This window comes from Colletotrichum karsti (genome assembly GCF_011947395.1).
Source record: "Colletotrichum karsti strain CkLH20 chromosome Unknown Scaffold8, whole genome shotgun sequence".
Classification (NCBI taxonomy): domain Eukaryota; kingdom Fungi; phylum Ascomycota; class Sordariomycetes; order Glomerellales; family Glomerellaceae; genus Colletotrichum; species Colletotrichum karsti.
In genome coordinates, this window is record NW_024065908.1 from 1,180,363 (window position 1) to 1,205,280 (window position 24,918).

The 24,918-nt window shown below is 54.3% G+C and overlaps 4 protein-coding genes across 4 annotated transcripts; 1 reads left to right on the forward strand and 3 right to left on the reverse strand.

The window, feature by feature from the left end:
- Positions 1-2,445: 2,445 nt before the first annotated feature.
- On the reverse strand, positions 2,446-3,868 carry CkaCkLH20_03482 (PCI domain-containing protein; the record flags this gene model as incomplete). Its single annotated transcript, XM_038886201.1, has 2 exons — positions 2,446-3,241; positions 3,303-3,868. The coding sequence occupies 2 exons, from the start codon at positions 3,866-3,868 to the stop codon at positions 2,446-2,448; spliced, it is 1,362 nt and encodes a 453-aa protein (XP_038748710.1).
- A 1,007-nt stretch (positions 3,869-4,875) lies between these two features.
- Positions 4,876-7,153, reverse strand: CkaCkLH20_03483 (uncharacterized protein; the record flags this gene model as incomplete). The annotated part of the gene is made up of 5 exons (XM_038886202.1): positions 4,876-5,351; positions 5,404-5,773; positions 5,824-6,416; positions 6,472-7,042; positions 7,109-7,153. 5 exons carry the CDS (start codon positions 7,151-7,153, stop codon positions 4,876-4,878), a joined length of 2,055 nt encoding a protein of 684 aa, XP_038748711.1.
- A 2,486-nt stretch (positions 7,154-9,639) lies between these two features.
- On the reverse strand, positions 9,640-13,451 carry CkaCkLH20_03484 (PH domain-containing protein; the record flags this gene model as incomplete). The annotated part of the gene is made up of 6 exons (XM_038886203.1): positions 9,640-10,942; positions 10,990-12,358; positions 12,414-12,480; positions 12,534-12,917; positions 13,017-13,150; positions 13,343-13,451. 6 exons carry the CDS (start codon positions 13,449-13,451, stop codon positions 9,640-9,642), a joined length of 3,366 nt encoding a protein of 1,121 aa, XP_038748712.1.
- Positions 13,452-17,477: 4,026 nt separating this feature from the next.
- CkaCkLH20_03485 (uncharacterized protein) lies at positions 17,478-21,696 on the forward strand (the record flags this gene model as incomplete). The annotated part of the gene is made up of 3 exons (XM_038886204.1): positions 17,478-20,075; positions 20,125-20,706; positions 20,764-21,696. 3 exons carry the CDS (start codon positions 17,478-17,480, stop codon positions 21,694-21,696), a joined length of 4,113 nt encoding a protein of 1,370 aa, XP_038748713.1.
- Between the last annotated feature and the right edge of the window lie 3,222 nt (positions 21,697-24,918).

Sequence of the window (24,918 nt, forward strand, 5' to 3'; positions counted from 1 at the left end):
GTTGAAGACGGGGGAAGCTTTGTCTGCGGGAGATGTATCCGCTTCTCGATACACTAGGTTTCATGCGAATAACGCCTTGCACATATCTTACTATGACTAGCATCAACACGATATGTCTGGGAAGGTCATCCGCCTGAACGCGTCAATGACCCATCTCGAGATGTATAAAGCTGCCTTCTCCCACCTGGTTGTACTAGTGCTCAACGGCATCTTGCCCTTTTCGTATCCATCTACACAGGCTGGAGCGACAACTACTGCCGCTGGGCTTGATAGAAGATGGCGATGATCAGAGTATTGACGCAAGTCAAGCACATGTCCACGCCTCATCAGGGGATAGATGTATTCTCAAGAAAGTCCATCGTCGTTTCCCGTCTCTCTGCTTTCTTTCTCGTGTGTTCTGGCGGTATCATCCCGGGACGGTAAGTCTCAGTGAATCGAAATCCATTACCATCTCCTAATGTATGACTTCGGAACGTGGACGGAGTCACGAGGAGTCGCAACTTCAAAACGCAAGCACGACGAGATGGATCGGGGTCCTCTGGACAACGCCGGCCGACCTTCACTCCCCGTGCTGGAGGAGCGCTGGCTGAGGCTTTATATCACGACGGGGAGGCATGCCATGTTCAAAAGCTAACCAGAGACCGGGAGAAACAGAGCTGTGCGCCCGCTCGTGGGCTGTGTGAGTCGAGCCGGTCTCATCGTTCTCCTCTTGCATCTTCAGACGCGGTTAGCGGACAAGACTGTGAGAATTGCCAATAGTTGCTTCCAGCAATCAACTTGGTGGCGTGTTGTATGTGACTTGTGATACTACGATGCGCTTGACCCTGTCGAAAACAACCACCTGGATCGGCCGTGACAGATGTAGCGTGGTTTTGCTGTATCTTCTATCCGAGAGCAACATGTTTTCACCGAGGGCTACCAAGGTGATAAAGGACCCAGATATCGGAAAACAAATTGCTTCGTCTGGACACGTTGACGGGCAAGCTCTCGAGATATATAACGCTGCTTCGTCCGCCTTCCACTTCACACAGCAGCCCGACAGCCATGAAAAGATTGACGGCTGCAGCTCTGCCATCAAGGCCAGTGAGTGTGCGAACTTATGATACCGTGACGGAGAATGAATGATCAGGGCTTGCTGCGGCCATCTGCCGAACGACCTTTGGAAAGGTGGCAGCGCGTAGAATGTCTGACGACTTGCTCATCATCCGCTCTCTTCCGCTTCCGGTTTCTCTACTCGGGTATTCTTGATGGTATCATCTCTCATCGTTTCTCCTTGGCAACAAGCGCACTGCTTCTCTAGTCAGGTAGGAATGTGTGTAGAATAGCAACGTCAACTTGATCGTAGCGAAATGGCCGACGATGTAGACATATACGACGCATCTAGGCTCGAGACCGAACAATCACACGGTGTTGAGGAGATCCATTTACACGCAGCAAGGTTGACGCTTTTATAACGCAGAGGCGCTGTATTCAGTCGTGACTTTGCTGACTACTTGAGCTGAAAGGGCAGTGCCGAGTCTCTCGTTTTCCCCCTTCCTTAGATACGGATGGCGGAGGACCTATATCAACACAGAACTCCAGGCTTGTCATCGTTGAAGCTTGTGCAGTGCTCTCCAGGCTGTCGACCCCGGCTTCCGGGTTTGACAACCACCCATCAGGCCACAACTCGACCAAAATGGGGAAATCCTTTTGATAGACAGACGCACGATGGTGGTTAAACCCATATTGCCTGTCACCTGGCGGGTTGGTACGTCCGTATAAACCGAAGGCCATGAACGACAGGAAAGCCAGAGAACCGTCATAACTTTCCCCCCTTTTCAGTTTCACACATGCTCAAGAAGCACACAAGGCCACATGACATACACTGCACCGAGGAGAGCGTTCAAAATCCCGTCTGTATCCTAATCTCGTTACGCCGGTTCATGTTCAGGAGTCCCCTATCCGAAATAGTTAAAAGACCTCCCCCCTCGCGTCCCCTGTGTTTTCGGTCGACGTTCCCGGGAAGGGTGTTGTAACGAAATGGGCATCATCATAAAGTCCTTCGATACAACCAACTTCCCGAAAACCCGCGCGCGTCTGTCCCCTAAGATCTAGAGGTCACCTCCCCCCCGCCTTTTGCGGCTCATCAAGCTCTTCTATAACCCGGCCAGCCCTCCAAAAAAAGACAGCCATTTCTTTCTTTCCTCGCCGTAATTACATAAAAAACAACGTGCGTGGTTCCCGGTTTTTTGCTTTCCCGCCTCGTTGAAAACGCTCGTTTTTGTCTTCTCCTGATGCCCGGGAATAACCCTCCCAATTTTTGTCCCATACCGTGACGCTATGAAGGGGCAAAGGCAAAGAAACACAAAATTGAACGTCGCAGAGATGTTTTAGGAACCCTTCATGAAAACTTGTGGCCCGACGACTCCCACGCCCCCATGATCATTTGCGACCGCTTTCCTTTCTTTAATCGTCGTTATCCGTCCTCTCCTTGGGCTCCCTGGGCTCCCTGGGCTCCCTGGGCTCGCGCTGCTGTCCGTCGCCGCGGCGCTGGCCGCCCCTCTGCCCGCGGCGGTCGCCGCCCTCCTTGTCGGGGTTCTGGAGCTTCCTCTCGGCCTCCTGAGCCTCGCGCTCCTTCTGGGCCTTGGCGTTGGCCTGCTCCTTGCGGATGACGTCGTGGAGGTTGGCCAGGGTGCCCTTCCAGCTGTCGAGGCGGGTGGCGAGCTCCTGCCATTGGCGGGTGCCGAAGACGCGGTAGGTGACCTTGTGGACGAGGAAGACCTGGTCCTGCTGGGAGAGCTTGCCCTCGACGAGGCCGGCGCGGATGACGTCGATGGCCCACATCTCGACGTCCTCGGCGGGCACCTGGAGGGCCTTGGCGACGGCGGCGTACTCGATGCGGCGGGAGGTGGTCTGGGCGGCGAGGGAGGCGAAGGTGAGGAGGCGCATCTTGCGGTGGAGGCGGTCGTGGTCGAGCTTCTCCTTCTCGAGCCAGCCCTGGTGCTCGTCGTTGAAGTCGTTGTAGTCCTCGAGGTCCTGCTCGGCGACGATGTCGAGGAGCTGGGCGTAGACGGGGTGGGTGTCGCTGAGGTTCTGGACGGAGGGTATGCTGCGGATGTCGGCGAAGAGGAAGTGTGTGCTGGACAGCAGGGCGCTGCGGACCGCGCGGAGGGACAGGCGCTGGGCGTCCTCCGAGCTGAGCTCCTCCTTGTCGTCGGCGTCGAAAGTGCGCAGGGCCTTGAGAATGTACTCGTAGCTCTCCCTGTTGTTCCGTCACGGTCAGCATTGTTTAACGTCTCTCATCCGAAAGGAATCAAACTCACTCCTCCTTGCCGGCCTCCTTAGCGACCTCGGCAATCTCCTCGTACATCTGCCTCTGGAACTCGGCGCTGGTGGACCAGTCCTCGAACCAGCCGGGGATGTGCTTCAGGTAGGGCTGGATGGTGTCGAACATGGAGTTGGCCTTGAGGAAGCGCAAGATGGCCATGAAGACGTTGAAGCGTATCGGGTTCTCGGGGGCGATGAGGTTGAAGATGGTGCTGAGGGCGTTGAGGCTCAGGCCGACGCCGTTGACGGGGCTGGAGGCGATGGGCTTCGAGAAGGCCTGGCAGAGGGTGGGCAGGTGGTTCTTGGGCTCCTCGGACTGGAGGACGAGGTGGACCATGAGGTTGGAGGCGGCCGTGAACTCCTTCTCGGGGACCGACGTCAGCGCCGCGGACGCGCGCACCAGCTTGGTCAGGACCTCCTCCTTCTTGGCCTCGTTGTCGACGAGGGGCTTGATGTCGTCGGCGATGTGGAGGTAGTCGGCCATCTCGCGGGCCAGCTCCTGGAAGGAGCCGTCCACGAAGATGAGCTGCGGCTGCGCCTGTGTCTTCGCTCCCGCCGCCATGATTGCTGCTGCTGCTGTTGCTGCTTGGGGTCTCGGTGGGATCTGGAGGGAGGGGGAGGTTTTCTCTCTCGGGGCAACGCACTGCACGTGGTTTTTGGGATGCGGAGGCTTTTGGGCAAATTTGGCGGGAAGAGGAGTGAAGAGAGGGACCCCGGAAAAAAAAGAGAATGCGAAAGTGTGTAGAGGGGGCGTGGCGTTTGGGAAAACGGAGACAGGGGGTCGGTCTGTCGTGCGGTGAGTCGATTGCGAAGGCCGTTCGTCCTCTGCGATTGTTGGAGGGGTGTTTAGGACCACAGGGCAATTTTTTTTTGTGCGGGTGCGGGGCTAGGCGAAGCTGTGAGGCGGCGCAGGGGAAACACCGGTGCCCGAGGCGGGGTACCAGGGAGTTGGGATGACGCTGCCGTCTTGATTCACCGAGCCGGTATGACGCCGGAATTGTTATGAATTGCGAAGGCAGATAAACAGCAAACTTTTTAAAAAAATTGGTCACAAAACTTCATATTCAAAGGCCATGGCGTAATATTGCTGACACTCACGGGTGTTGGTGTCCAACTCGGCCCCACCCCGGTCAACGCTTCCGCGTAGCCCCACTACTGGACGGCGCCCCGTTTCCCATCCGGAGCCGGCATAGCGGCGGCTATTCCCGTCCTCACGCGTTGATAGAACTGCAAGTTGAGTTAGGTCGTCCAAACCTGCTGCGGTATTATCACCCAGTACATTGTGGTAAATTAGTTGTGTTATATTGTTGTCAGATGATAAATATCATGTGTCCAACGCCAAACTTTTGTCCCCCCCTTAAGTCTTGCGCAAGGCCAACAACATCAATTTCCATCTAGCATCATCCACGGTCCACAGTTCGCGAACACCATGTAACACAATGATGATCTGAGCGGCCCGAACAGTCAAGGAAACAAAAGTATACCCTTCGCCCAATGTATCCATGTAACTGACGCGACCCGTAACCTATCCCTGCTCCTAACAATTCAAATCAAAGTTATTACAATCCATTAAATCCCCTTGCTCGAAGTCTTGTTCGAGCCGTACTGCGTCTCGTTGGAGCCGTTCTGCGCTTCGTTGGTGGAGATGTCCTTCTTCGAGTAAATGCTGTCACCATCTGCACCAAACAGAGGCTGGTCACCCTTGCCGCCCATCTCCACGAACTCCTCGACATGACGCTGCGATGCAGGGTCGGCCTCCTTCGGTGCCATCTTCTTCGTCGTGTTCTTCGAATAAATCTTCACTGGCTTCTGGTTCGGTCCAGGAATTCTTTCTGCGACATCCACTGAGTTCAACGTACTGAGCAGCGTCCGCTCTCTGACGACACCACGTCGGTGAACCTCCAAGCCTTGAATGCCACCGACCAGACCATCGGTGCTGTCGTTGACACCTGGCGGCTTTTGTGTCATCCAAGGGTGATTGAGACACTGGTCGATGGTGAAGCGCCGCTCAGGGTCCACCACCAACATCGAGTCAATCAGATCAACTGTCACGGTGTGAGTCAGCCTGCCACCATTTCAAAGAGCGTATACACTTACGAGCTGGGTCGCCAACTGAATCCCAGTATGGTGACGGATAATCAAATCGACCGCCCTTGATCTGCTGAGACAATGTAAAGGGGAAGTCTTTCGAGTACAGCTCGTCCGAGAACGGGGGGAAGCCGCAAAGGCAGATGTACATGACAACACCGAGGGACCAAATATCGACCGCCTTGGTGTACTTTCGGTGCCTACCCTCAGCCAAGATCTCTGGGGCGACATAACTTGGTGTTCCACACAGCGTCGTTGTGAATGACTCTTCACCAATAATCTTGGCCAAACCAAAGTCTGCAATTTTGACGTGCAGGTCTTTATCAACCATCAAGATATTTTCTGGCTTGATGTCGCGGTGGACAATGTTCCGGTCATGCTGGTTTCTGTCAGCACACTGCACCAAAAAGTCAAAACCATTCTGCTTACCAGGTACTTGATGCCCTGGAACAATTGGGTGAAGAGTTTGCGCGTCTCATCCTCCGAGAGCTTTTGCTTCATGACAATGAAGTTAAACAGTTCTCCCTCTGGCGCCAGCTCCAGGACGAGATATACCGCGTTTCGTTCGTTAAAAGTGTCCTTCAGGCACAGCACGTTGGGATGACTGACACCCATGAGGACGGCGATCTCTTGTTGCAAACCCTCCTGCTTCGACCTCTCCTCCATACCTGGTGTCTTTGTGAAGATCTTGACAGCGTACCTTTGGCCAGTAGATTTCTCGACACAAAGAAAGACTTCGGCGAAGTGACCCTTGCCCAGCTTCTCCAACAGCGTGTACTGCTGGAGAAACGCGCTTGTTTGCCTGGTCTTGGGGTATCTGAAGATGAAGCGCGCCTTGTCGAGCACGGCAATCTCGTCTTGCTCCTGGAGCTCTCCCCGCTTGTTGCGGCCAACATTGGCTTCGTTCACAAACGTTCCGTTACTAGACAAATCCTCCAAGATGGCCACGGTGTCGCCACCCTTGTTCTCGGTGAATATCAAGCAGTGCCGATTTGATACAACCGGGTCATCAACCACAATATCTGCCATCCGTCAGTATTGCCACCCATCTGCTAGGAGCAGCACCACAAAGCTTACCGCACTCCGGATGACGGCCAATCAAGTACCCGCCCGAGGCGACCCCCTTTATCTTTGTCTTCTCGTATGCCTCTTCTTCCTTCTTCAACGGCGACTTCCCCTTCTTGTGATCAGGCGTTGAGTCTTTTGCGGTGAGGGTGTCTGGCAGCGGACAAGCGGCCCTCTTCTTCATCACCAAGCACTTGCCGTACTTGGTGTCGAGCGGGAACAGGTAGCCCCAAACGCCCTCCTTCACCTCGTCCTGGACCTCGTCCGATAGGGCATCCTTATTATCGGCCGGGTATTGTGAGAAGGCCTGGGTATCCTGGGGCGGGGAGGAATGGCTGTTCACGGCCTGGGACTGGGAGTTATCGTCTCTGTCACGGTGGATTACCTGGCTGGGACGTCCCTCGGGCGGCGTCGCGGTTGGCTCCTTATACGCATCACGATCGTCGCGGTCGTCCGAGTTGTCAGACCCTTTAGTAACGGGCGACGGCAGGTGGTGTTTTTGGGAAACGGGGGTCTTGTCGACTGATGGCCTCTCGGCGCGGCGGGGCTTCTTCGCATCCGTTTCTGACTCTGGCAGAGAACCCTTTGACAGGGGAAGACGGTTTAGGATCGCACACCAGAAGGCCGGGCAAAACAACAGGCGACTCACTCTTGGACGTTTCAATTGGCTCTTCTCTGTAGGAGGAGGAGCCATGGCCTCGGTTGTTGGAGACAATTACGGCGCGTCTCGCCGGTTTCTCTAGCTCGATGGCAAGTGGTATTCGGAGGCAGCAGAGGAGGATGGATGGGTAAGTGAATTAATGGATCCGCCCAGGTGAGATGTGGCGATCTCTGTATGACACGGCCAAGTAGGGATACAGAAGCGGACTCGTACACAACGACGACCCGGGGTATAACGTGTGCGCGTGTGAATGCGGTAACTTGTTTGATGTAGGTGTGGGAGTGTTGCCTAAGGGAGAGCAGAATGGCGAGGTTCTCATTAATAAACCAGAGCGCAAGAAAGGCAAGGCCAACGCCGAAGGAAGAAGCGACGGTACGTGCAGCCTGGAAATGGGGAGCTACCGAACCGGGACTTCCAACAAAGGTGGAGAGGGGACCTGGGGACCTTGGACCTGAACCTGGCTGGACTGAATTGGACTCGAGGTGAGGTCAGGCCAGTGGGAAAGAAAAAGTACCAGGCAGAGGCAGCCCTGGCACCAGGCACTCCAAGCTGCCAGTGCACGCCTACGCCCTGTGCGAGCCGCCCGTAAGGTCCTGGTCAGGACCTCCCCTGCTGTCTCTGGGGACCTTCCACCTGGGCCGTACGGCTGAGTCTGCCACCACAACCACAACCACAACCAGGCAGGGCCCTTCCTTCCAACCTCGGATCGGGGGCCGTGCAAGGGAAAGTGGGTCGCCGACTCGATATGACTGTGACCGCACTCGATATATTGACTTTTCCGAGAGAGCTGCAGCCTAGAATTGCGGTCCATCGATTATTCCGTAGGATTTGGCTGAAGCTTTCTCCCTCCCTCAAAGCCTTTTTCCACTTCGGAATTAGCATCAAGTGGCAAAACAACAAAAGAATCCGGTTCATTACTCACAATATCAAGCTTCCAGCGTCTGTCAGCAGCAGCACCAGCAGCAGATCTCCCCAAAACCTGGAGAGCGTATCATCCAAGTCCTTGTTCCAGTCAGCGGGCTTGCTTCTGGGGCGGGCCAAGGGTGGTGCCACAAGGTCCCCGTCCCGGTTGGTTGGTCGGCAGGTCGCAAGCCGAACGAGTGAAGTGAGCGTGCCAGTGACGACGACGCTGCAGGGTCGCAGGAAGAGCTCTCTGGCAGGTCGCTGCGGGTGAAGCCAAGGGGGAACTCGAAAAATAAATTTGTGGGGTTGATGGGCGTGTTGATCAGCTCAGTGTTCGAAAAACCGGAGATCTGGGTGAATATGACGACCTCTTTTGTCACGTATGCTTCTCTCTCCCTGGATCGTGATGACCGAGAACAAAACCTCCCAAAGACAATCACATCGCCGCGTGAGAGGACGGCGCCCAGCCCTTTTCATATTGGTTTTTCCGAACCTCCACGAGAGCAGGTGGCGGGAGGGTATGGCCTCGTTCGTTCGTGTCTTGTGCCCATCCCGTCCGTCTGCCGACTAATTATCTCCAAAAACTAGCGGACTACCACCCGCAGATGATAGTTCTCCATATGAATCATCCGGCCGGTCGTCCATCTTTACAAGGATCAAGAGTTCCGACTTTTTGGTCACCCCTCTGTATGTTCCACGTAGCCCGGAAACGAAGCTCCCCTAGCAGAGTAGATGGAAGCTCTTCGTCCGCCGTTCGTCTGACAGGTCCCTTGTCTCCCTCGACTCTGGTTGGTGAAACGCCTTAATGCGATTTCCCGTGCTGTCACCTCGACTTGCCATCCGAGACAAATCGTCACGCGTCGCTTTAGCGGGGAGCTCAAATTGAGAGCTTGACGCGGCCGTCACATGCAACCCTACGCGAAATCCCCATATGTTGTGGCTATGACGCCGACCTCGAGGCGTGATTCACTTTCGCTAACCCACGTGGGTGGCTCACCTGTCGCCAAGGGCCGTAGAGATTATCGTTGCCGCTACTCACTTGGCCTCAGTTCACCGACTCACCGAGTTTGCGTCGCTTCCATTTGTGCCTCCAGTCCGAGTTTCGCTTCAAGGTCAGGACGAACTGTAGATTTGATGTAGACTGCGGTGTTCATCATCTCATTACTATTACTATCCATACACACAAGACAAACGCGCGCGCACACCGGTCATCTCTCTCTTAGCACCCCGGCTTTCCAATAGAGGACTACTCCAATGTGTCTGCTTCGCAAACATCTGTCGTCAAACGGTACACATGCTACATATGAGAAATTGTTCCCCTCACCATCTCCTGCAGTGCGTTGATCAGCACCCCGTCGGGCAAGAACACCACAGGATCAAGAGGTATCTCCTGGTAACGACAGTAAAATACGCCAAGCGTTTCTTTCCGTGACCTAGCCCATGCCGGAATACCATCATACATCGTCGCACTCTCAATACTCGTCGTCCTCATACTGAGGACACCGATTCTCGCCAGAAGGGGGAACGGAGAAGGAAGAGGAAGTACGCCTGGGTGATGGATACGAGAACGCAAGACACATGTCGAATTGCGCAAGTCGTTCGAGACACCCGGGTCGCTACCTCTCCGGGATCGGACTCTTGGCCAAGCGGCCTCCTGCGCTCACTCGCTTTTGAAGCCGCGACTCTCTTTCTCGTTGGAGCTTCTCGTTGGGACTCATGGTACCGGGTAGCGTTGGTACCGTGTCGCTCGAGAAGCCAGTGTTTCGACCCCGTTTCTCTTCAATATAAAGCTGAGCGCTTCGGCTCAGTGGGAATGCCGGTAATGACGCAGGTATTTCTGCTCCGTTCTGTATAAGCATCTCGGCGACTGGGAAAGGCGTCATTCTCTCCGCCTCCGATGGTTGCCCGGGGTTCGGTGAAGGAGATGCCGGATCAGCCGCTGCCAAGGCTAAAAAGACGGCATGTGTCCCTCGCGAGCGGTCCGTGACGTTCGGGCTCGCCTTGAGTGCCAAGGCGTAAATCACCTGTTGAATCTCGTTCCTCTTGATGGCCGCCAGCAAAGTATCTTCGGGCGTGGGATAACGCGATAATGTCGCCGATATAGGTTCCACGAACGCCCTGTCCACGTACTTTGCTGTAATGAACCTCAGTCGTTGCTCTCGCGATGCTTGGGGCCCTGGCTTCATGCCGGGCTCGAGCTTCGCCTCCCAAATCATGTTTGACACCCTGTTTCCAACAAGCAACAAGAGCTCGACAATATCGGTGGTGAAGGAGTTGATGTCGAGAGTCAGTGACCGCACCTTGCTGATGTGTGTACCGAGAGAGCGATGGATGCCACTGCACTCAATGCAAACGATAATGGCCAAGTTGATCGAAACCCATTCGACCTTGGCTCCCGATCCGCAATCGGCACACCAGCAGTTGCCCTGGTCGTTATCGCGGAGCAGCTGCAGCAGCTTGTCAGGATTATCGTCGTAGCTCGAACTCGTAGACCGATGAGTCGTCGGCCGCGCGCCAACAGTTATTCGGCGCATGGGCGCGCCGCTATTGGAATGTGAGTGATGGCTGTTGTGGCCAACAGATGGGCTCTTGCCCGTCAGAATGGAGCCGATATCCTTTCGAATAGACCCCGTGTCCGAATTGCCTGGACCGGACCTGTCCCTCGCAATTCGACCCTCGACAGCACTTTGAAGTGCGTTGTTGATGGCTAGGATCCAGCTGTTCATATCCTCCTCGGAAGTGGCCTGGTAAACTCGTTTGTACTGCGGCGTAATGACTTCGAAGCAGAATCGACGTTCCGCGTTGCGAGCCTCTCTCACGGAAGCCATTCTCAGGTCGATTGGGTCCATGTGCAGATCCAATTTCTGCTTCCAGTTGCTGTACTCAGAGAGCTTACCCTGATCTAGCACTATCCAGAATCTACCGCAAGTCAGCCCGAGCACGGCTCAATCGCATGATGTACTTACTTATGCCAGCCCTGTTTATTCAAATTGCGGGGGTCAACGTGGTTGCCGGATTTGCTGAGAGACCATAGCAAACCTTCTTTGCGCTGTGCACTGCTTGCGCTTGCAGTTCCGTAGTCCTTCTCTTCCAAGTCACGGATGCCCTTGAATTTTGAAGGCTGTGCAGGACTTCCGACTGATGAGTTACCCAGACTGCCTGGAGATCTTGACAGCTCAGGAGAAACCATGGCCACGGTAGAAGCTGATCCCGACGTGAGTCCGACTTTCAACTGAGAGCCGGTGCTGTCCGCGCGGCCCAGGTCGCTGTCAGACATATACGCGTTTCCGTTGGATCCTGTTCCTTGGCCTGATATCGTATTGGCGATTGGAACTGGCTCCGGTTCATTGTATGGCTGATTGCCCTTCTCCAGCAGTCTTCTCTTCTCCTCTCGCTCACGCCTCTGGTATTGATACTCTTTGTCGGCCTCTTGCACCTCGTTTGAGAGAGCCTCCAGCTGGGGCAGCAGGGTATCGATTTTCTTGGCAGCATCGAGAAAGGTTCTCGTCTGTGCGTCGGCGTACCTCGTAAGGTGGGAAAGGACCTCCTGCTCCTTGCGTCCGCCATGAAGATCTTGCATGAAGCTGGAGTAGTCGAACCGCTTAAGCTCAAAGTTACGGCGTTTCGTCTGATACTTGGAATCACTCTCCGCGAGCTTCTTAGCCTTGACTGAATCGTGACGCTGGCCGAGATATCGCGAAACGTAAGCGTAGTAGTCTTTGCTCTCCTCTTCAAAGTCTCGCTTCTTGGCCTCCGCTTGTTTGATGTCGACCGTGTAAAACTTCTCCAATGGATCGATGACAATTCGTTTCAGGTTAACCGTATTTTGTCGCTCGTAGGACAGAATTTCCCTGGCAATTTTGTCGAAGTAATGTTCGATGGCCGGTTGAACCGCGTTAGCGTTGGTTGATGACGCTTCGCGGAGGGTGTCGATGAACTCAGAAAAGTTCTTGTTCGCCTCGTTTTGAGCCTCCTGTGCTTGCTTGGCCATCTTCAGTACACGTTTCATCTGAGTTCGCATGTTGCCTGTCTTTTGCTCCAGCGACTTGATCGTCGCCCTGAAAACCGGTCCGTCATCTGGTACCAGAACATCGTCGGTCGGCTTGGGACACGCGACATCCACCTTGACCGGTTCCTGTGCAGGTGGGTGTTGCACAGGAAGGAGTGTAGACGATGACGTGTTGACTGGCAGAGGTGAAGAGGGTTCCTCCAACTCGGCGTTGCTAATTCGTGAATCGACGGACTGCGAAGATGCGACTCGGATTTTGGGCGGTGCATTCAAAAAGAACGGGGGAGACGGTGAGTTGGGGTGGCTTAGAGGCAGAGTTGGTGCGTCTACGGTTCGTCAGTCGCCAGGCGCAGACGCCAACACAGAATCACGGGCACTTACTGGACACAAAGTACGAGAAGCTGGCCAAGGTGTGCAGGCGATGGGCTCGAGGGTCATACTCGACGAACTGTCGACAGGATTAGGAGGTGCAACAGGTAGAAATTCGGGCGGGCGGCATACGCTGCATGAGTTCCTCCATCCACCGCCTCTATCTTCGATGCTTCTTGGAGGTTTCCACTTCCAAGTCCATTCGAACGAAACGGAGGGAGTTCCCCCAGTTCCAAAGTCTCCTACTAACTCAACATTGGAATTCTTGTGTAGGTTCGGATCCGCGTGGAACTCGCGCGTTACGAGGTTTTCGACCTCTCGTGGGGTGGAAGCGTATACATATGTCAGTCCACTGATCTGGGTGTCGATGTTGGCAACGGCGTCGGCAGCGCCGCTGGTCACGAATTGCTGTCCCTGGCGAATGATAAAGGTAAAGGTGAAGACTAGCTCATCGTCATGGTTGAGCTTGAGGATGAAATTCGGAGCGCCGCCCGGGCTGGTAACGACTTCGGTGTCCTGCGAGGCGACAGTCAGTGCATGGAGCGCAGGGCGAGGCGGGCAGGGCAGGGCAGGGCAGGGGCAGTATTGGGGGTGCCTGTGTTTGCGCCGACGAACCTGAATGAATTCTATAGGACTGCTGTCGCCCAAGGGTCGGGCCGCAGATACTCTGGTGGCAGGAAATGAGTTGGGAACGATGTTTATAGAGGAACGCCTTCGGGGGTTCGAAATGACGAGAGAGGATATGGATACTGCTCGACCATGTTAGCGGAAAGCGACTGCGATGCGCCGCCAGGCTGCGTGCATGAGCAAGCAAGCCGGTCGGCGGATGGGGGTCTGTGGGAGATACGCACGTCGATTCTGGTCCCTCAGATAGAGGGCGGCCCCATCATCGGGCTTGCTGCTAACGATGCCCATGTTGAAATGCTCATCCGGGGGTTAACGTCGCATGTAGGAGGAGAAAGTCGAGGTTGCGGCGGTAAAATGACGGCCTCTGGGATCGTGGGCGGGCTTCGCAGCGCGGGGTCGCAAGTCGGCCAGGATCGTGGACATTTGGCGGCGCGAGACAAGGCCAAGCCACACCTACGAGGAGGCGGTACGAGACTGCAGACGGGGCTGCCAGCTTTGAGATACCGGAGGCGACAACGGCCTAAGCCTAAGCGGAGGGAGCAATGGGCAGTCGGAGGGCGACGGGGTTGGAGATGGCTAACGGGGGCTAAAATGACAACGGTAGCAGCGGAACGAGAAGTGGAAGAATAGAAGGGGGAGTATGAGAGAGTCATGGAAATGTAAAGGTGACGGGAGTTGAATGTTGCGATATCAAAAAGACTGGAGGTGGGAGGAGCGGCTGCGGAACTGGGCTGCGGCATGTCTGCCTCAGAGGCCTGCCATTGCTGCTGCCGCTACTGCTTTTGGATTTGCTCATCGGATGGTCGTGGATACCTTGGCGAAGGGCAACGGCAAGCTTATGTCGCCGGTACATGTACCTTGCAGCATCCACATGCACAGCTGGACAGGCACATTTTAGCCCTTACTGCGTAGAGGTATCCGTAGGACGAACGGGTACAGAGTATCAGGATTCAGGACCATCAAGCTGAAGCCTGGAGTCAAGGTACCACTGCAATGTCCTCTGAATCGGGTACTTTGTTGGGCATTCATAGGGAGTTGGAGACTCCCGTCCCGTTGTGACGTTGAATCAAGCCCACGGACTCCAAGGTTCCAGAGGCAAAGACGAGATTGGCGCCGATTCATATTCATCCCGACCCTTGCTCGCCGGCCTCATATCCACTCTTTGCACTCTGCACTGGTCCTGCGTCAAATCACTGGCAAACTACATTCATCGAGTTTACCCAAAAAAGTTTACCCGACCTTTGTGTACGCGGGTAGCGCAGGTAAGGATACAACAAGCAGGAGAAAGAAATGCTGAATGTCATCTCTAGCGCATTTCAGCAATTCAGTTCCCTGCCCAGGATATCGCAACCACGGCGGCCTCTCATTAGCGGTCTCGAGGTGGGGTCATCAGCGCAATGTCCGTCAACAGTGACCGCAGCACATGGGATCACCACACCACTTGCCATGCACAGTGAGTGCTCCAGACAATCTGACTGGACGACGCCCCTCTGCCGTTGCTGTGCTCCACCCTCCCTCATCGCCCCTCCCAGCTTGGGGAAGCGAAGCTAAAGGTAATATGTCCTTGGAAATATGCCAACGCCTTGAACAATAATTACCTAACGTGATATCTTCAATCGTTCTTGTCGGGTTTTGTTTAGTCTTCGTTTCCTGGGCCATCGATTACTACTACCTCGACAGACGGGCTGCAATTCCGAGGGCAGCTTACGTCAAGCGCATGCTCTCCCTTAGCATGACATTGGCATCATGGGTTGTACCTTGGAGGTGCCGCCATTCTGACGAACCTCGGAGATGGACCCTTTGAATTCACACAGAACCAACTCGACAGGAATATCCAGGTCTCAATTCGTAACCTCACAAGCAGCGATTTCCAAGAATTCGTCGCATCAGAAGAAAAAGGGGCAGCCCACGGTTGTGCGAGGGGTTTTGGAGGGACTTCCCAGTTGGCCAGACCAGCTCCAAAGTCAATCGCTGATCCCTTCTAGCATCATTTCCGCATGAGAACCGCACACGAGCGCGTCGATCGATCAGCTCAAGTCAGGTTCGCGGGATTGGCTTTCCCCGAACTCACGAACCTTTCGACCTACCTTACCTCTGGGACGCCCAAACTCGGCACCAGCAGCCGCCCACGCGACCTGAGGAACCGACAAACCGTTTCAGCGATACATGCACCTGCGCTGAAGTGCAGCAGGAGATGCTCCTGGCTTGGCGGAAGAAACGTGCGACGGGCCAAAGGGGCTGCCAGCTAGTTTCCTGTGAGATGGTCTGGCTGGTGCGAGCTTATGCGCTGTGCCGCCTTGACGATCTGAATGACTCTTTCCATTTCACCTTGTGGACTGCCAGCTATTGTTGGAGTTTGTCCAACTGTACGGTCATACATTCGGCCGCTCCGCAAACACGTCCGATGAAGCCCTTGAGTGAGCTTGACGTCGGGCATCGATTGTGGCCCACGACGGCGCCAACAGTCGCAATCGACAGTGTGTGAAATAAACAACGGACCATGCGATCCCTGGTTTACCCAACCGCCGGCAAGGAAGATCCCTCAGATAAAACTGGGACGGACGCCTCTATCATTCAAAGTCGCGTTCGGATTGTCTGCCGCCTGCATTCTGCAGCTGTTGAGGTGCTTCTGCTGCCGTCGCCGCTGCCGCTGCCGCTGCCGCTGTTGCTTGGCAGTAGTCTTCTTCGTCGTTCTGTGTCGTGGGCCGGTCAGACAAGCTCGTTCAGTGTGTCTGTTGCAGTCTTCAGCCGATGTTTCTCCCGTCATCGGCTGTCGTCTAGAAGCAAGTGTTCGTATTCTAGGACAGACTAGCACAAAACTTTGTGCCCCAGGCTGTCCACAAGCCGTGGCTCAGTAGCGATGTTCGTCAGAGTTCCGTATTCAACCTAGAAGTCACAGGTGCTTGTGATGTGCGCCTCCATGATTGGCTGTTAATGGCCTGTCTGCCCTTGAGATATGAGTGATAAGAGCCAGGAAATGAAGACGTGTCGCCGGTGCATTAGAACGGACATGCGCGTTCAGGCCGCTCATCTGTCGTCCGGACGAAGCAATGATTCGCTGGTGCGGGCGACCATGGAGATGGCCATTTCTTGGGGCGGATGTGGATGTGATGTGGTGGAGAAAGAAAAGATAAATTCCTTCACAATGCGCAGAAACACATGATGTCGATGTTGTTTTCTCGGGACAAACAGGGTTGCATGTATCGATAGATGTAAGATTCGCTTGAACTCAGGTCTGCCCAGACCAATCAACATTGGTCTTCCAAGACATGACGATGAGGTGTCGTTGTGTTGTTCGAGTCCGTTCTGATGCGGACCACACACATGTTCCAGTTTGTGTGATTGGATGTTATCAGGGATGGGGATGAGAATGGAGGCGGCTCCTTCGTGGTAAAAGAACGACGCTGGTTGAAACAGGTCTCGAGGGCGGCGGCGGTAAGAAATATTTGAGATGCTCCTCCTTGCTTTGTTACCGGTCATCTCTAACTGTCTTCCTTGCCTGAGAAGGCCAAGGATTCATGATGGAATGGAAGTGTGTGAGACGTGCCCGGGCCGGTAAAGTAGCTTTTCATCCTGCACTGCTTCCCTTTCATGAGATACCACTGATACCTACCTTACCTTCAGGTTTCTTTAAGCTTCGCCGCATTGCTTCTACCGCCGAGGTAGTTCAGCCTGAGTACCTAGGTAAGGTAAGGTAGGTAGCCGTAGAGACGGTGGCTCTCGGGCTGGCCCTACCCTCGATGCTCGAAAGAGAATGTCGTATCGTCAGGCCAGAGCTGCAGTGACCTGTTGCCCTGTGGCCTGTGGCCCGGTCCCGTCCACTATTCACGGGTCCCGTCAGGCATCATCGATACCCGATACGTGCCCGTTTGCCCTGTTGTTTTCGGAGTGAGCACTCAGTGGCACCTCCTCACCTTGCTCGCCGCCCTCAGAAGACCATGACTGGGCCTGCTTAGCGCCGCGCAGGGCCGCAGGTACCACCGTGCCACCTTTTTCCTGAAAACTACAAGGGGTCCCGGCAGTCACCACAATCCCCTTTTCTGCCAATGACGTGTGTCACCTGCTGGCCAAACATCAACCCCAAACCTTCAGAGGGTCCCCAAGCGGCTGCTCGACCGAACAACACCACCACCACCACCATTACCACCGACTGACCACGGCCACGTCCTGTCGTCCATTTGTTATCTTGCAAAAAGACGGCCACCTGACGATTTTGCCCCCGCCTCTCCGAAACCTCTCTTTGACGGCCGCCGAATCGCTCACTTTACGACACACGAATCCATCACGATCTCCGACCGCCACGACTGCCCACCGCCCCCCCTTTACCCTGTACTATCTGGCCATTCTGCGCTGGTTCGAGAATGACTACTATTTCGAAATAATCTCAGCCTCGATCCCATCGTATGCGTCCGATCTTCGACCCCACCAGTTTCCGGACCTACTGCGATCATGTCGTCCGCTTCTAGGAGCTCGTGGATGCCGAGCCGTGGTCTGAATCGCCAGAGTACCAGACCAAGAGGTTTCTCTAGGGGTGCCGTCGTTGTAAGCCACGACGATGCATACACGTTTGCACTCCGCGTCGCCTACCTCAACTACCTCCTGCAACCCAGGCAGAAACGAAAGCAATACGTCGCCGCCCCGAAACCTGCCCAACGATCCCACACCAGCGTCACCGAGCTGGTCGGCCAGTTCGTTTCTGGCAGTTCTAATAGCATCAAGCTCCCGCACGGCTTTCAGAAACCTCTTGAAAAGAGAATTAAGAATGTTCTCACAGGAAAAGAGCCGATGCAGGGCTTCAACGATGCAGCCCTCAAGCGAAGTTTCGCCGAGGCGTACACAGCATTTACCGAAAAGAGCTTCCAAAAGTCTGTCGAGAAGGACCGAAAGCTGGAGCCATACGTCCTCATGTTCTACTCGTCCGCCACAAAGGCCAACCAGAAGTATGCCGCCCTGACATCCACGGTGGACGACTCGTGGAAGGAAGTCGCCGATAGGCACATGGCCATGTTCATTCGACTGGTGGCGCAGACCCTCCGCGATCAGGGACACGACAGAGACAGGCCCGAACTGATGAGCCGTTTGCACACGCTGGAGAACAAGCTGCTCACCAGAGACCAGAACCTTTCAATCGACACGGGTCAGGATGGAGGTCACACCATCGAGGTTGTCGTTCCCCTTAGTTACGACGTGAAGGACATGCCAGTGGTTCTGACGGTTGCCCGCATATTTGGCCGGTCCAACTCTGAAGTTCAAGCCGATATCGATGCCAACCGCCAGGTTTGGACTGAGGAGTCTGCGCTCAAAGACGTCAAGGCCTACCAACAGCGCCTGGCTTCTGATGCACCTGGTGCGTTGAGGAGCGAAGATTTTGACCTTGAGGACGCTTTTCAAGAATGGAAGAGAGCTGAGGCCCCACATCTGTCTCAAATCATTCTCGATATCCTGACTGTCAGACCAGAGCTGGCGAAGACGTCGTCAGGAGCGGACAAGCCACTTCCAGGTCGGCCAATGTCCATGTTTGGCGATGAGCAGGCGTTTTCCGAAATCAGCAAGGCAATCTCAAGTCCCGATGGTTCCACTCTCGGCTTCGACAGCTCTCTTGGTTTTGGCTCGTTGGGACTCGACGACTCAAACCGGGGATTTGATGAGGCCGTATACACATTTATTCCCACAGATGCGAGAGCATTCTACAAGGCTATTCTGCAGGTCTGCATGACGTACGATCAACTACACGCTGACCCTGTCGCCGAATGGAGCCCAATCTCCAAACAGTCCACGGATCTGCTTATTGAGCTTTGCGTCTACTGGCGTATACCGCAGTTCTCGAGATTGGTCGCGTTCGTTGAAGTGGTTTCCAAGAAGTTCCTCGACAGAGAGATCGGTGCGGATGAGTTGTCTGTCGCCATCGAATATGTCAAGTCCTCCTCGCCTGAAGTGAAGAAGCCGCCGCACCTTCACCAGTACAACCTTGGGCTCGCCTCCATCGACCAGAGTCGTTGGACAATGCACGATTTCACTGTCTATCAGCAGACCTTGCACGCCCTTCACGACGCTCTCCTTCGAGATCTGTACGACCTCATGGTTCGCTGTTATGAATCCAAGCCACCGCCTATCGTATCGATAATGATGCTTCTCGAAGAACACATTCTGCAGGACCCGTCATTCTCTCCCAAGCCAGAGCAGGTGCAGGAATTCGCCAATCATCTCACAGAGGGTTTGAAGCGTGCTGCGACGGAAGTTTACAACGCATTCGTCCACGACAAACTGCCTAACCACGCTGCCGAATGGGAATTTTCGCATGTCATCGAACTTGGAAAGGCAGTCACCAAGCTCTCCGATAAGATTAAAAAGCGGTACAGAAACATCCCAGATATTATGGGCGTGCAGCCGTGGCAGGTCTTGGTTGAAGTGATGTTCCCAAGTTTTGAGCGAGACGCGCAACACATCATTGAGCGTACGATTGCCGTCTCCAAGGAGAGGGGAGAAGAAATCAACATGGAGGACGGATTCAGCCTGTACAAGGAGCTGGTCGGGTTACGGCAAACTCATCATGCAGCTCTGCCCGATAAGCCTTTCGAGTTCCAAATTGAGGAGCTACTTGTGGACTTTGTCTGGAGATGGGTCAAGAACGCCGAGACCATGATGGTCGAGTTTGTCGACAACGCCATCAAGCTTGATTCTTTCCAAGTTCGCTCTCAAAACCCCGAAGACATCGCCACTGACGCCGAACGTCACAGTTCATCCATTATTGACATGTTCATGTTCTTCAGGCAAACCACGGAACAGGTGTACCAGCTCGAGTGGGACAGCGATGTCCATCATGCCAGATTCATGACTGCTCTTGCTAGGTCCTTCGCAGCTGGCATTGGACAGTACTGTGAAGAGGTTGAGAAGAGGTTCGCCAAGGAGATGGATAGGCCAACTGTTCAAGATACGGCCGCGGCAAACAATAAGACGACACAAGAAATGTTCAAGCAATACGCCCAGATTGCTCGGGATGCCTGGAACACTAAGGAGGCACCTGAGCCTTTCCAATTTTACGCAGAGGTACAGGACCCTCCCAACCCCTACAGCTCACCAGGCTAACATATCGCAGTCATTCGTCAAGCTCAACAACATCGAGTACGCAATGCAAGAGCTTGATAAGCTCGAAAAGAGCATGAATGTCGATGCGTGTGCCGATGTTCTACGGAGAGCGGAGGGTGTCAAACAGCAACCAAGACGGCCTAACAAGTACGTCTTCACAATCAAGGTTGTCGAAGCCGAAGACCTGAAGGCCTGCGACCCTGGTGGCTACAGTGACCCCTATGTGGTGCTTGGAGACGAGTACCAAAAGCGTCTATACAAGACGCGGATCGTGTACAGAAACTTGAATCCGCGATGGGACGAATCGGTCGACATCACGGTATCAAGTCCGCTCAACATCATCGCCACCATTTGGGATTACGATACCTTTGGTGATCATGACTTCGTTGGCCGTACGTCTTTGAAGCTGGACCCCATACACTTCAGTGACTACTTGCCTCGGGAGTACTGGCTCGATTTGGATACCCAAGGCCGGGTCTTGCTGCGTGTCAGCATGGAGGGAGAGAGAGACGACATTCAGTTCTATTTTGGGAAGGCATTCAGGCATCTGAAGCGGACGGAGAGAGACATGGTTCGCAAGATTACGGATAAGGTATGCGTGCTACTGATTTGCTTGACGATGTTGGCAACTCAACTAACTCTGCCCCAGCTCCGTGCTCAAATTAGCGCGACAATCTCTCACGACACGCTCCGAAGTCTACTCAAGGGAAGCGGCATTGGCTCTTCCGTGACTGCGCTGTGGAAGAAGCGCTCCTCTACGATGCCCGTCGTGGCGACAACCGCGGCCGATATCGAGGGTGCACTGCAACCACTGTTCCATTATTTTGATCAAAACTTTGCCGTCATGAAACAGACCTTGACGGATGCGACGATGCTTGCAGTCATGACGCGCCTTTGGAAAGAGGTTCTCATGGCGGTTGAGAATCTTTTGGTCCCTCCTCTATCCGAAAAACCCTCTTCGCAGAAACCTCTAACCCAGAAGGAATCAGACATCGTCTACAAATGGCTGCAAATGCTCTTCGACTTCTTCAACGCCAAGGACGAAAGTGGCGAGCAGCTCGGTGTGCCGCAGGATGTGTTGAAATCGCCTAAGTGGCACGAACTTGCCGCGCTGAACTTCTTCTACTTTGAAGACACGCAGAACCTCATCCGGGAGTCGGAGCGCATGGCGGCTGCCAACGCCCAGCGGGCGCAACAGATGCTGCTGCAAGAGAAGCACGAGAACCGACTGTCCGCGCCGGCAACATTTGGACCGACTTTTAGTGGCGGACCTGGCGCTTTCGCGAGTATGGGCACGATTCGCCGCGGCAAGTCGATCATGATGAGTCGAAACCTGGGGACGATGCGACGGGCCAAGGAGGAGAAGCGCAAGGAGGCCCAGGCGGATCCCAGCGACGATATGATTCTTCGCATCCTCCGCATGAGGCCCGAGGCGGTTGGGTATCTCCGGGAGAGGCACCGACAAAAGGAGCGCCAGGCCGCAGCCGCCGCAGCTGCGCTGATCGTCAAGAACAGCGTCAACCAAGGATGGAACACGGGCGGTGCCGGCGCTTACGGCCGCAACAATCTGCCCCGGAGGTGAGGGGAGTAGGATCGATGGACTCTTTTGTTTCTTCTTGGACGGAGGTGGCGTTGGCTCCCTGATACACCTTCATATTTATTTTGCTTTTTGCGTGTCTTGTTTGTTTGCTGTAGAGAGGGGGTGGGATGAACATTTCGATACCATTCAGAAGGAAAGAAGAACCCGTCATTCAGGAGAGGTAGGGTGGGAATGGGGGCGAGCATGACATACGACGACGCAGCAACGGCATTGTTATCCTTTTCCAGCCCAAAATTCTTTTGGTAGCGGTCAAAGGCATCACGACAAAAAATGTGTAGATACCCCGCTACGATTCTTAATAACCCGAGTCGGCGCCTTTGAATTATCTGGGAGACACACGGGGGGTTTTCAGGTTTCTTGCGCTTTTCTTTTCTTTGGTTGGGGTTAGTTAGACTGCAGTTGGTAGTAGGCCAGGAGCAATATGACATACATCAAAACATTGCCTGTGATTTATTCTCATAGTGCTATTGTCGTTTGCTTTGTTTTGTTGGTTCAGGTTGTGATATGTGCTGATATGCTCAGTCTCAATATACACAACGAGTGCACTCTAGGACTTGATGTGTTCTTTCATCCGATGCTGTCTATGTTGCTGACCAAAGTGATGCCGGATCTTCTGGATCTTCTTTCTGGTTCTTTTGTCACCCGCGCCCAACTCGCTTTCTCCTTTCTTCTTCATTCTCAAGCACACACAACACATTATATAACTGACCTTCTGCATCTTCCCTCGTTCATCTCGTGGCCCCTTTTGCCCTGGTCAGTCCAAGAGCCCGCGATATCCTACTTCCCATATCGTGCTTCTTCATTGTTCCAATCGATCAATACCAGGCCAGTTGTTGGTGTTGGTCGTGATCACGGTTGGAACATTCGGCATCTATGCCACCACGCATACGCATGTCTTACCTAGATTTCCATCCCGGACCTTTGTCCTCGTGCTCTCGGGTCAACTGTCTTTGGGCAGGCAGGCATCTGGCAGACATCATATTCGCCCAAAAGCGCTCTGAGGTCTATGTCTTATGGGCGGGAGCCACGAGGGAAGCATCTCGATACACCGGGAGGATTTGACGGTATTGGGCAAGCAAGATGGGAGGAATCGGAGTAACGTGTCACCCACCCACCTCCATGTGTTGATTCGGATCATGAGTTGGGGCACGACTGGGATACGAAAAGGTTCTATGTCTTGTCCGTTGAAGAATCTCCTAGATCCATACTCCACGGCAGAAGAATTGTTTTTCCCGCGATCTGTAGAAACACACCACGCCATGGCTGAAGGACGGAAAACCCATCTTGGCTCTCATATCAGACGATTCGATGCAAACAAAGAGAGCCGACATCGCAAACCCTCACCTTCTGAGTCTCAAGTCCTTGGGGGATATCTGCTTCTGCAAGCCTGGCTCTCCGCGGCAGACGACTTCCGATTGTGAGCTGCTTCGTCATCTGGGCTTTCTTCCCCCACCACGACTACGTGTTGTTGAACGGTCCTGAGAGAAACCCAACGACAGACACCACGGGAACAACTTCAACGTCCAAACACAATCCCTCTACCACGTTGCAAGGTTCCTTTTCCCAAGCCGGGCCCCAGCAATCCTGTGCTCCAACAGGTCCAAAGTCGAACACCCAAAAACTCGAGCCACATCAGAAACGAACATCGGTTTTCCGTACCTCCTCTCCTCAGTCCCCCTCTCGAGAGAAAATTCGTCGCGGGATCCGTAAAACCCAAGAGCAGCTCTACCAGACCCTCACCGTTTGAAACACGAAGATCATTGAGATCTCCCCCTCCCGAGCGTCCAGAGAACGGGGTGGTGCGATCTACCGATCATCGTCCCCCCCCCCTCTCATTTGGCTCCTCCGCGCCCCCACGGTGAGTGACTTCCTCACGGACACAACAATCTTACTTCTGCGCGAACGTATCAGGCGAACCGCACATCGTCCCCGAGTAAAATTCAGAAGGGACGGCATATCGTAGGCTCACTCGTAGCCTTTTAGCCTTGGCTGTTGGCCGAGGGGCGACGTGGTGCGTGATGTTTGATATCATCATCAACACTCGGTGTCCCTGATATCTCGGATGGGGAGAGCCTCATCTCGTGGACCCCACACAAGCTGTATCGAGAATATCAGTTCTCTACTTTTGTGGCTTCCAGGTCGCCGAGTCTGTCATGACGTATCCGTTGTTCTATATGTGCCTTTGCTCGGTTTGAACCTCGCGCGTTGTTCTCAACTTTGGTACTGATCAAACTAGAAGAACGCAAACCAGTATTCTAACGACCAGGGGCGTGGTCTTCTAGCCGCACCACAACGTAGGAAAATGGGTCAGAGTGCGTTCATCACCAGTTCGAACTTTGAACCGGATGAGATGGCGTCGTCTGCCACTTGGCTTTACGAGTCTGCGAAATATGATGCATCAGAGAGCCCCCTTCTGTGGAGTACTGACCAAGATTGACGGCTCGTACGTATTTGAAGGCATCGTGGCCACGGTTTACGCTCCACGAGACGCCGATCTGTAAATGAAATACGCTCGGGGATATGGGTCTAAGTCAGCTGCTTAGACGGCAGCTCAAGCCCATCCTCTGTATGGAGACACGTGCGCTGTTATAGCTGGTCTTCGGCGTTCGCGGTGAACCTCGATGGCAGCTTGGAGGCACGAGTGACGTGACAAGTACGCCACGATGTAGCCGTGTACAGGCGAGAGCACACGCCCTGCTTATTGCTACACATGAACTTCTGCGAGCACCAAGTGACTGCAGATCGTGGTCACGAAGCGTAGCACTCGGCACGATGCGAGCCATCAAGTGGCATACCGACAGCTTGTCCGGGCGTGGTTGTGTAATGCCACAGTACCACCACACGCAATCGTGCGTACGGTGACAAACACACATGCCTAGTATTGTAAATCGCGATCCAAGTTGGTCTCATGAGATTCTTCGCCGGGAACCGAACACGGCTTCTAACCCGGATACGCATCCCTCGGTCAAACCCACTCGAAGGCCTGGAGTCATCGTAAGCCTTCTTTCAAAATAACCCAAGTCCGAGACTGTCACAAGCGCATGAACACGCACGGAAAGATATGATTCCCCGTGGGATGCAGCTTGATATGCGGCCGAGGAAGCTTCGCGGAGGGGAGTTCCGGGGCTGCTCCACCTTACGTCCCTTCAAACGGTCATCGACGTAAGTTTGTTAAGGGCATACTGCGTAGTATTAGTGCCCAAG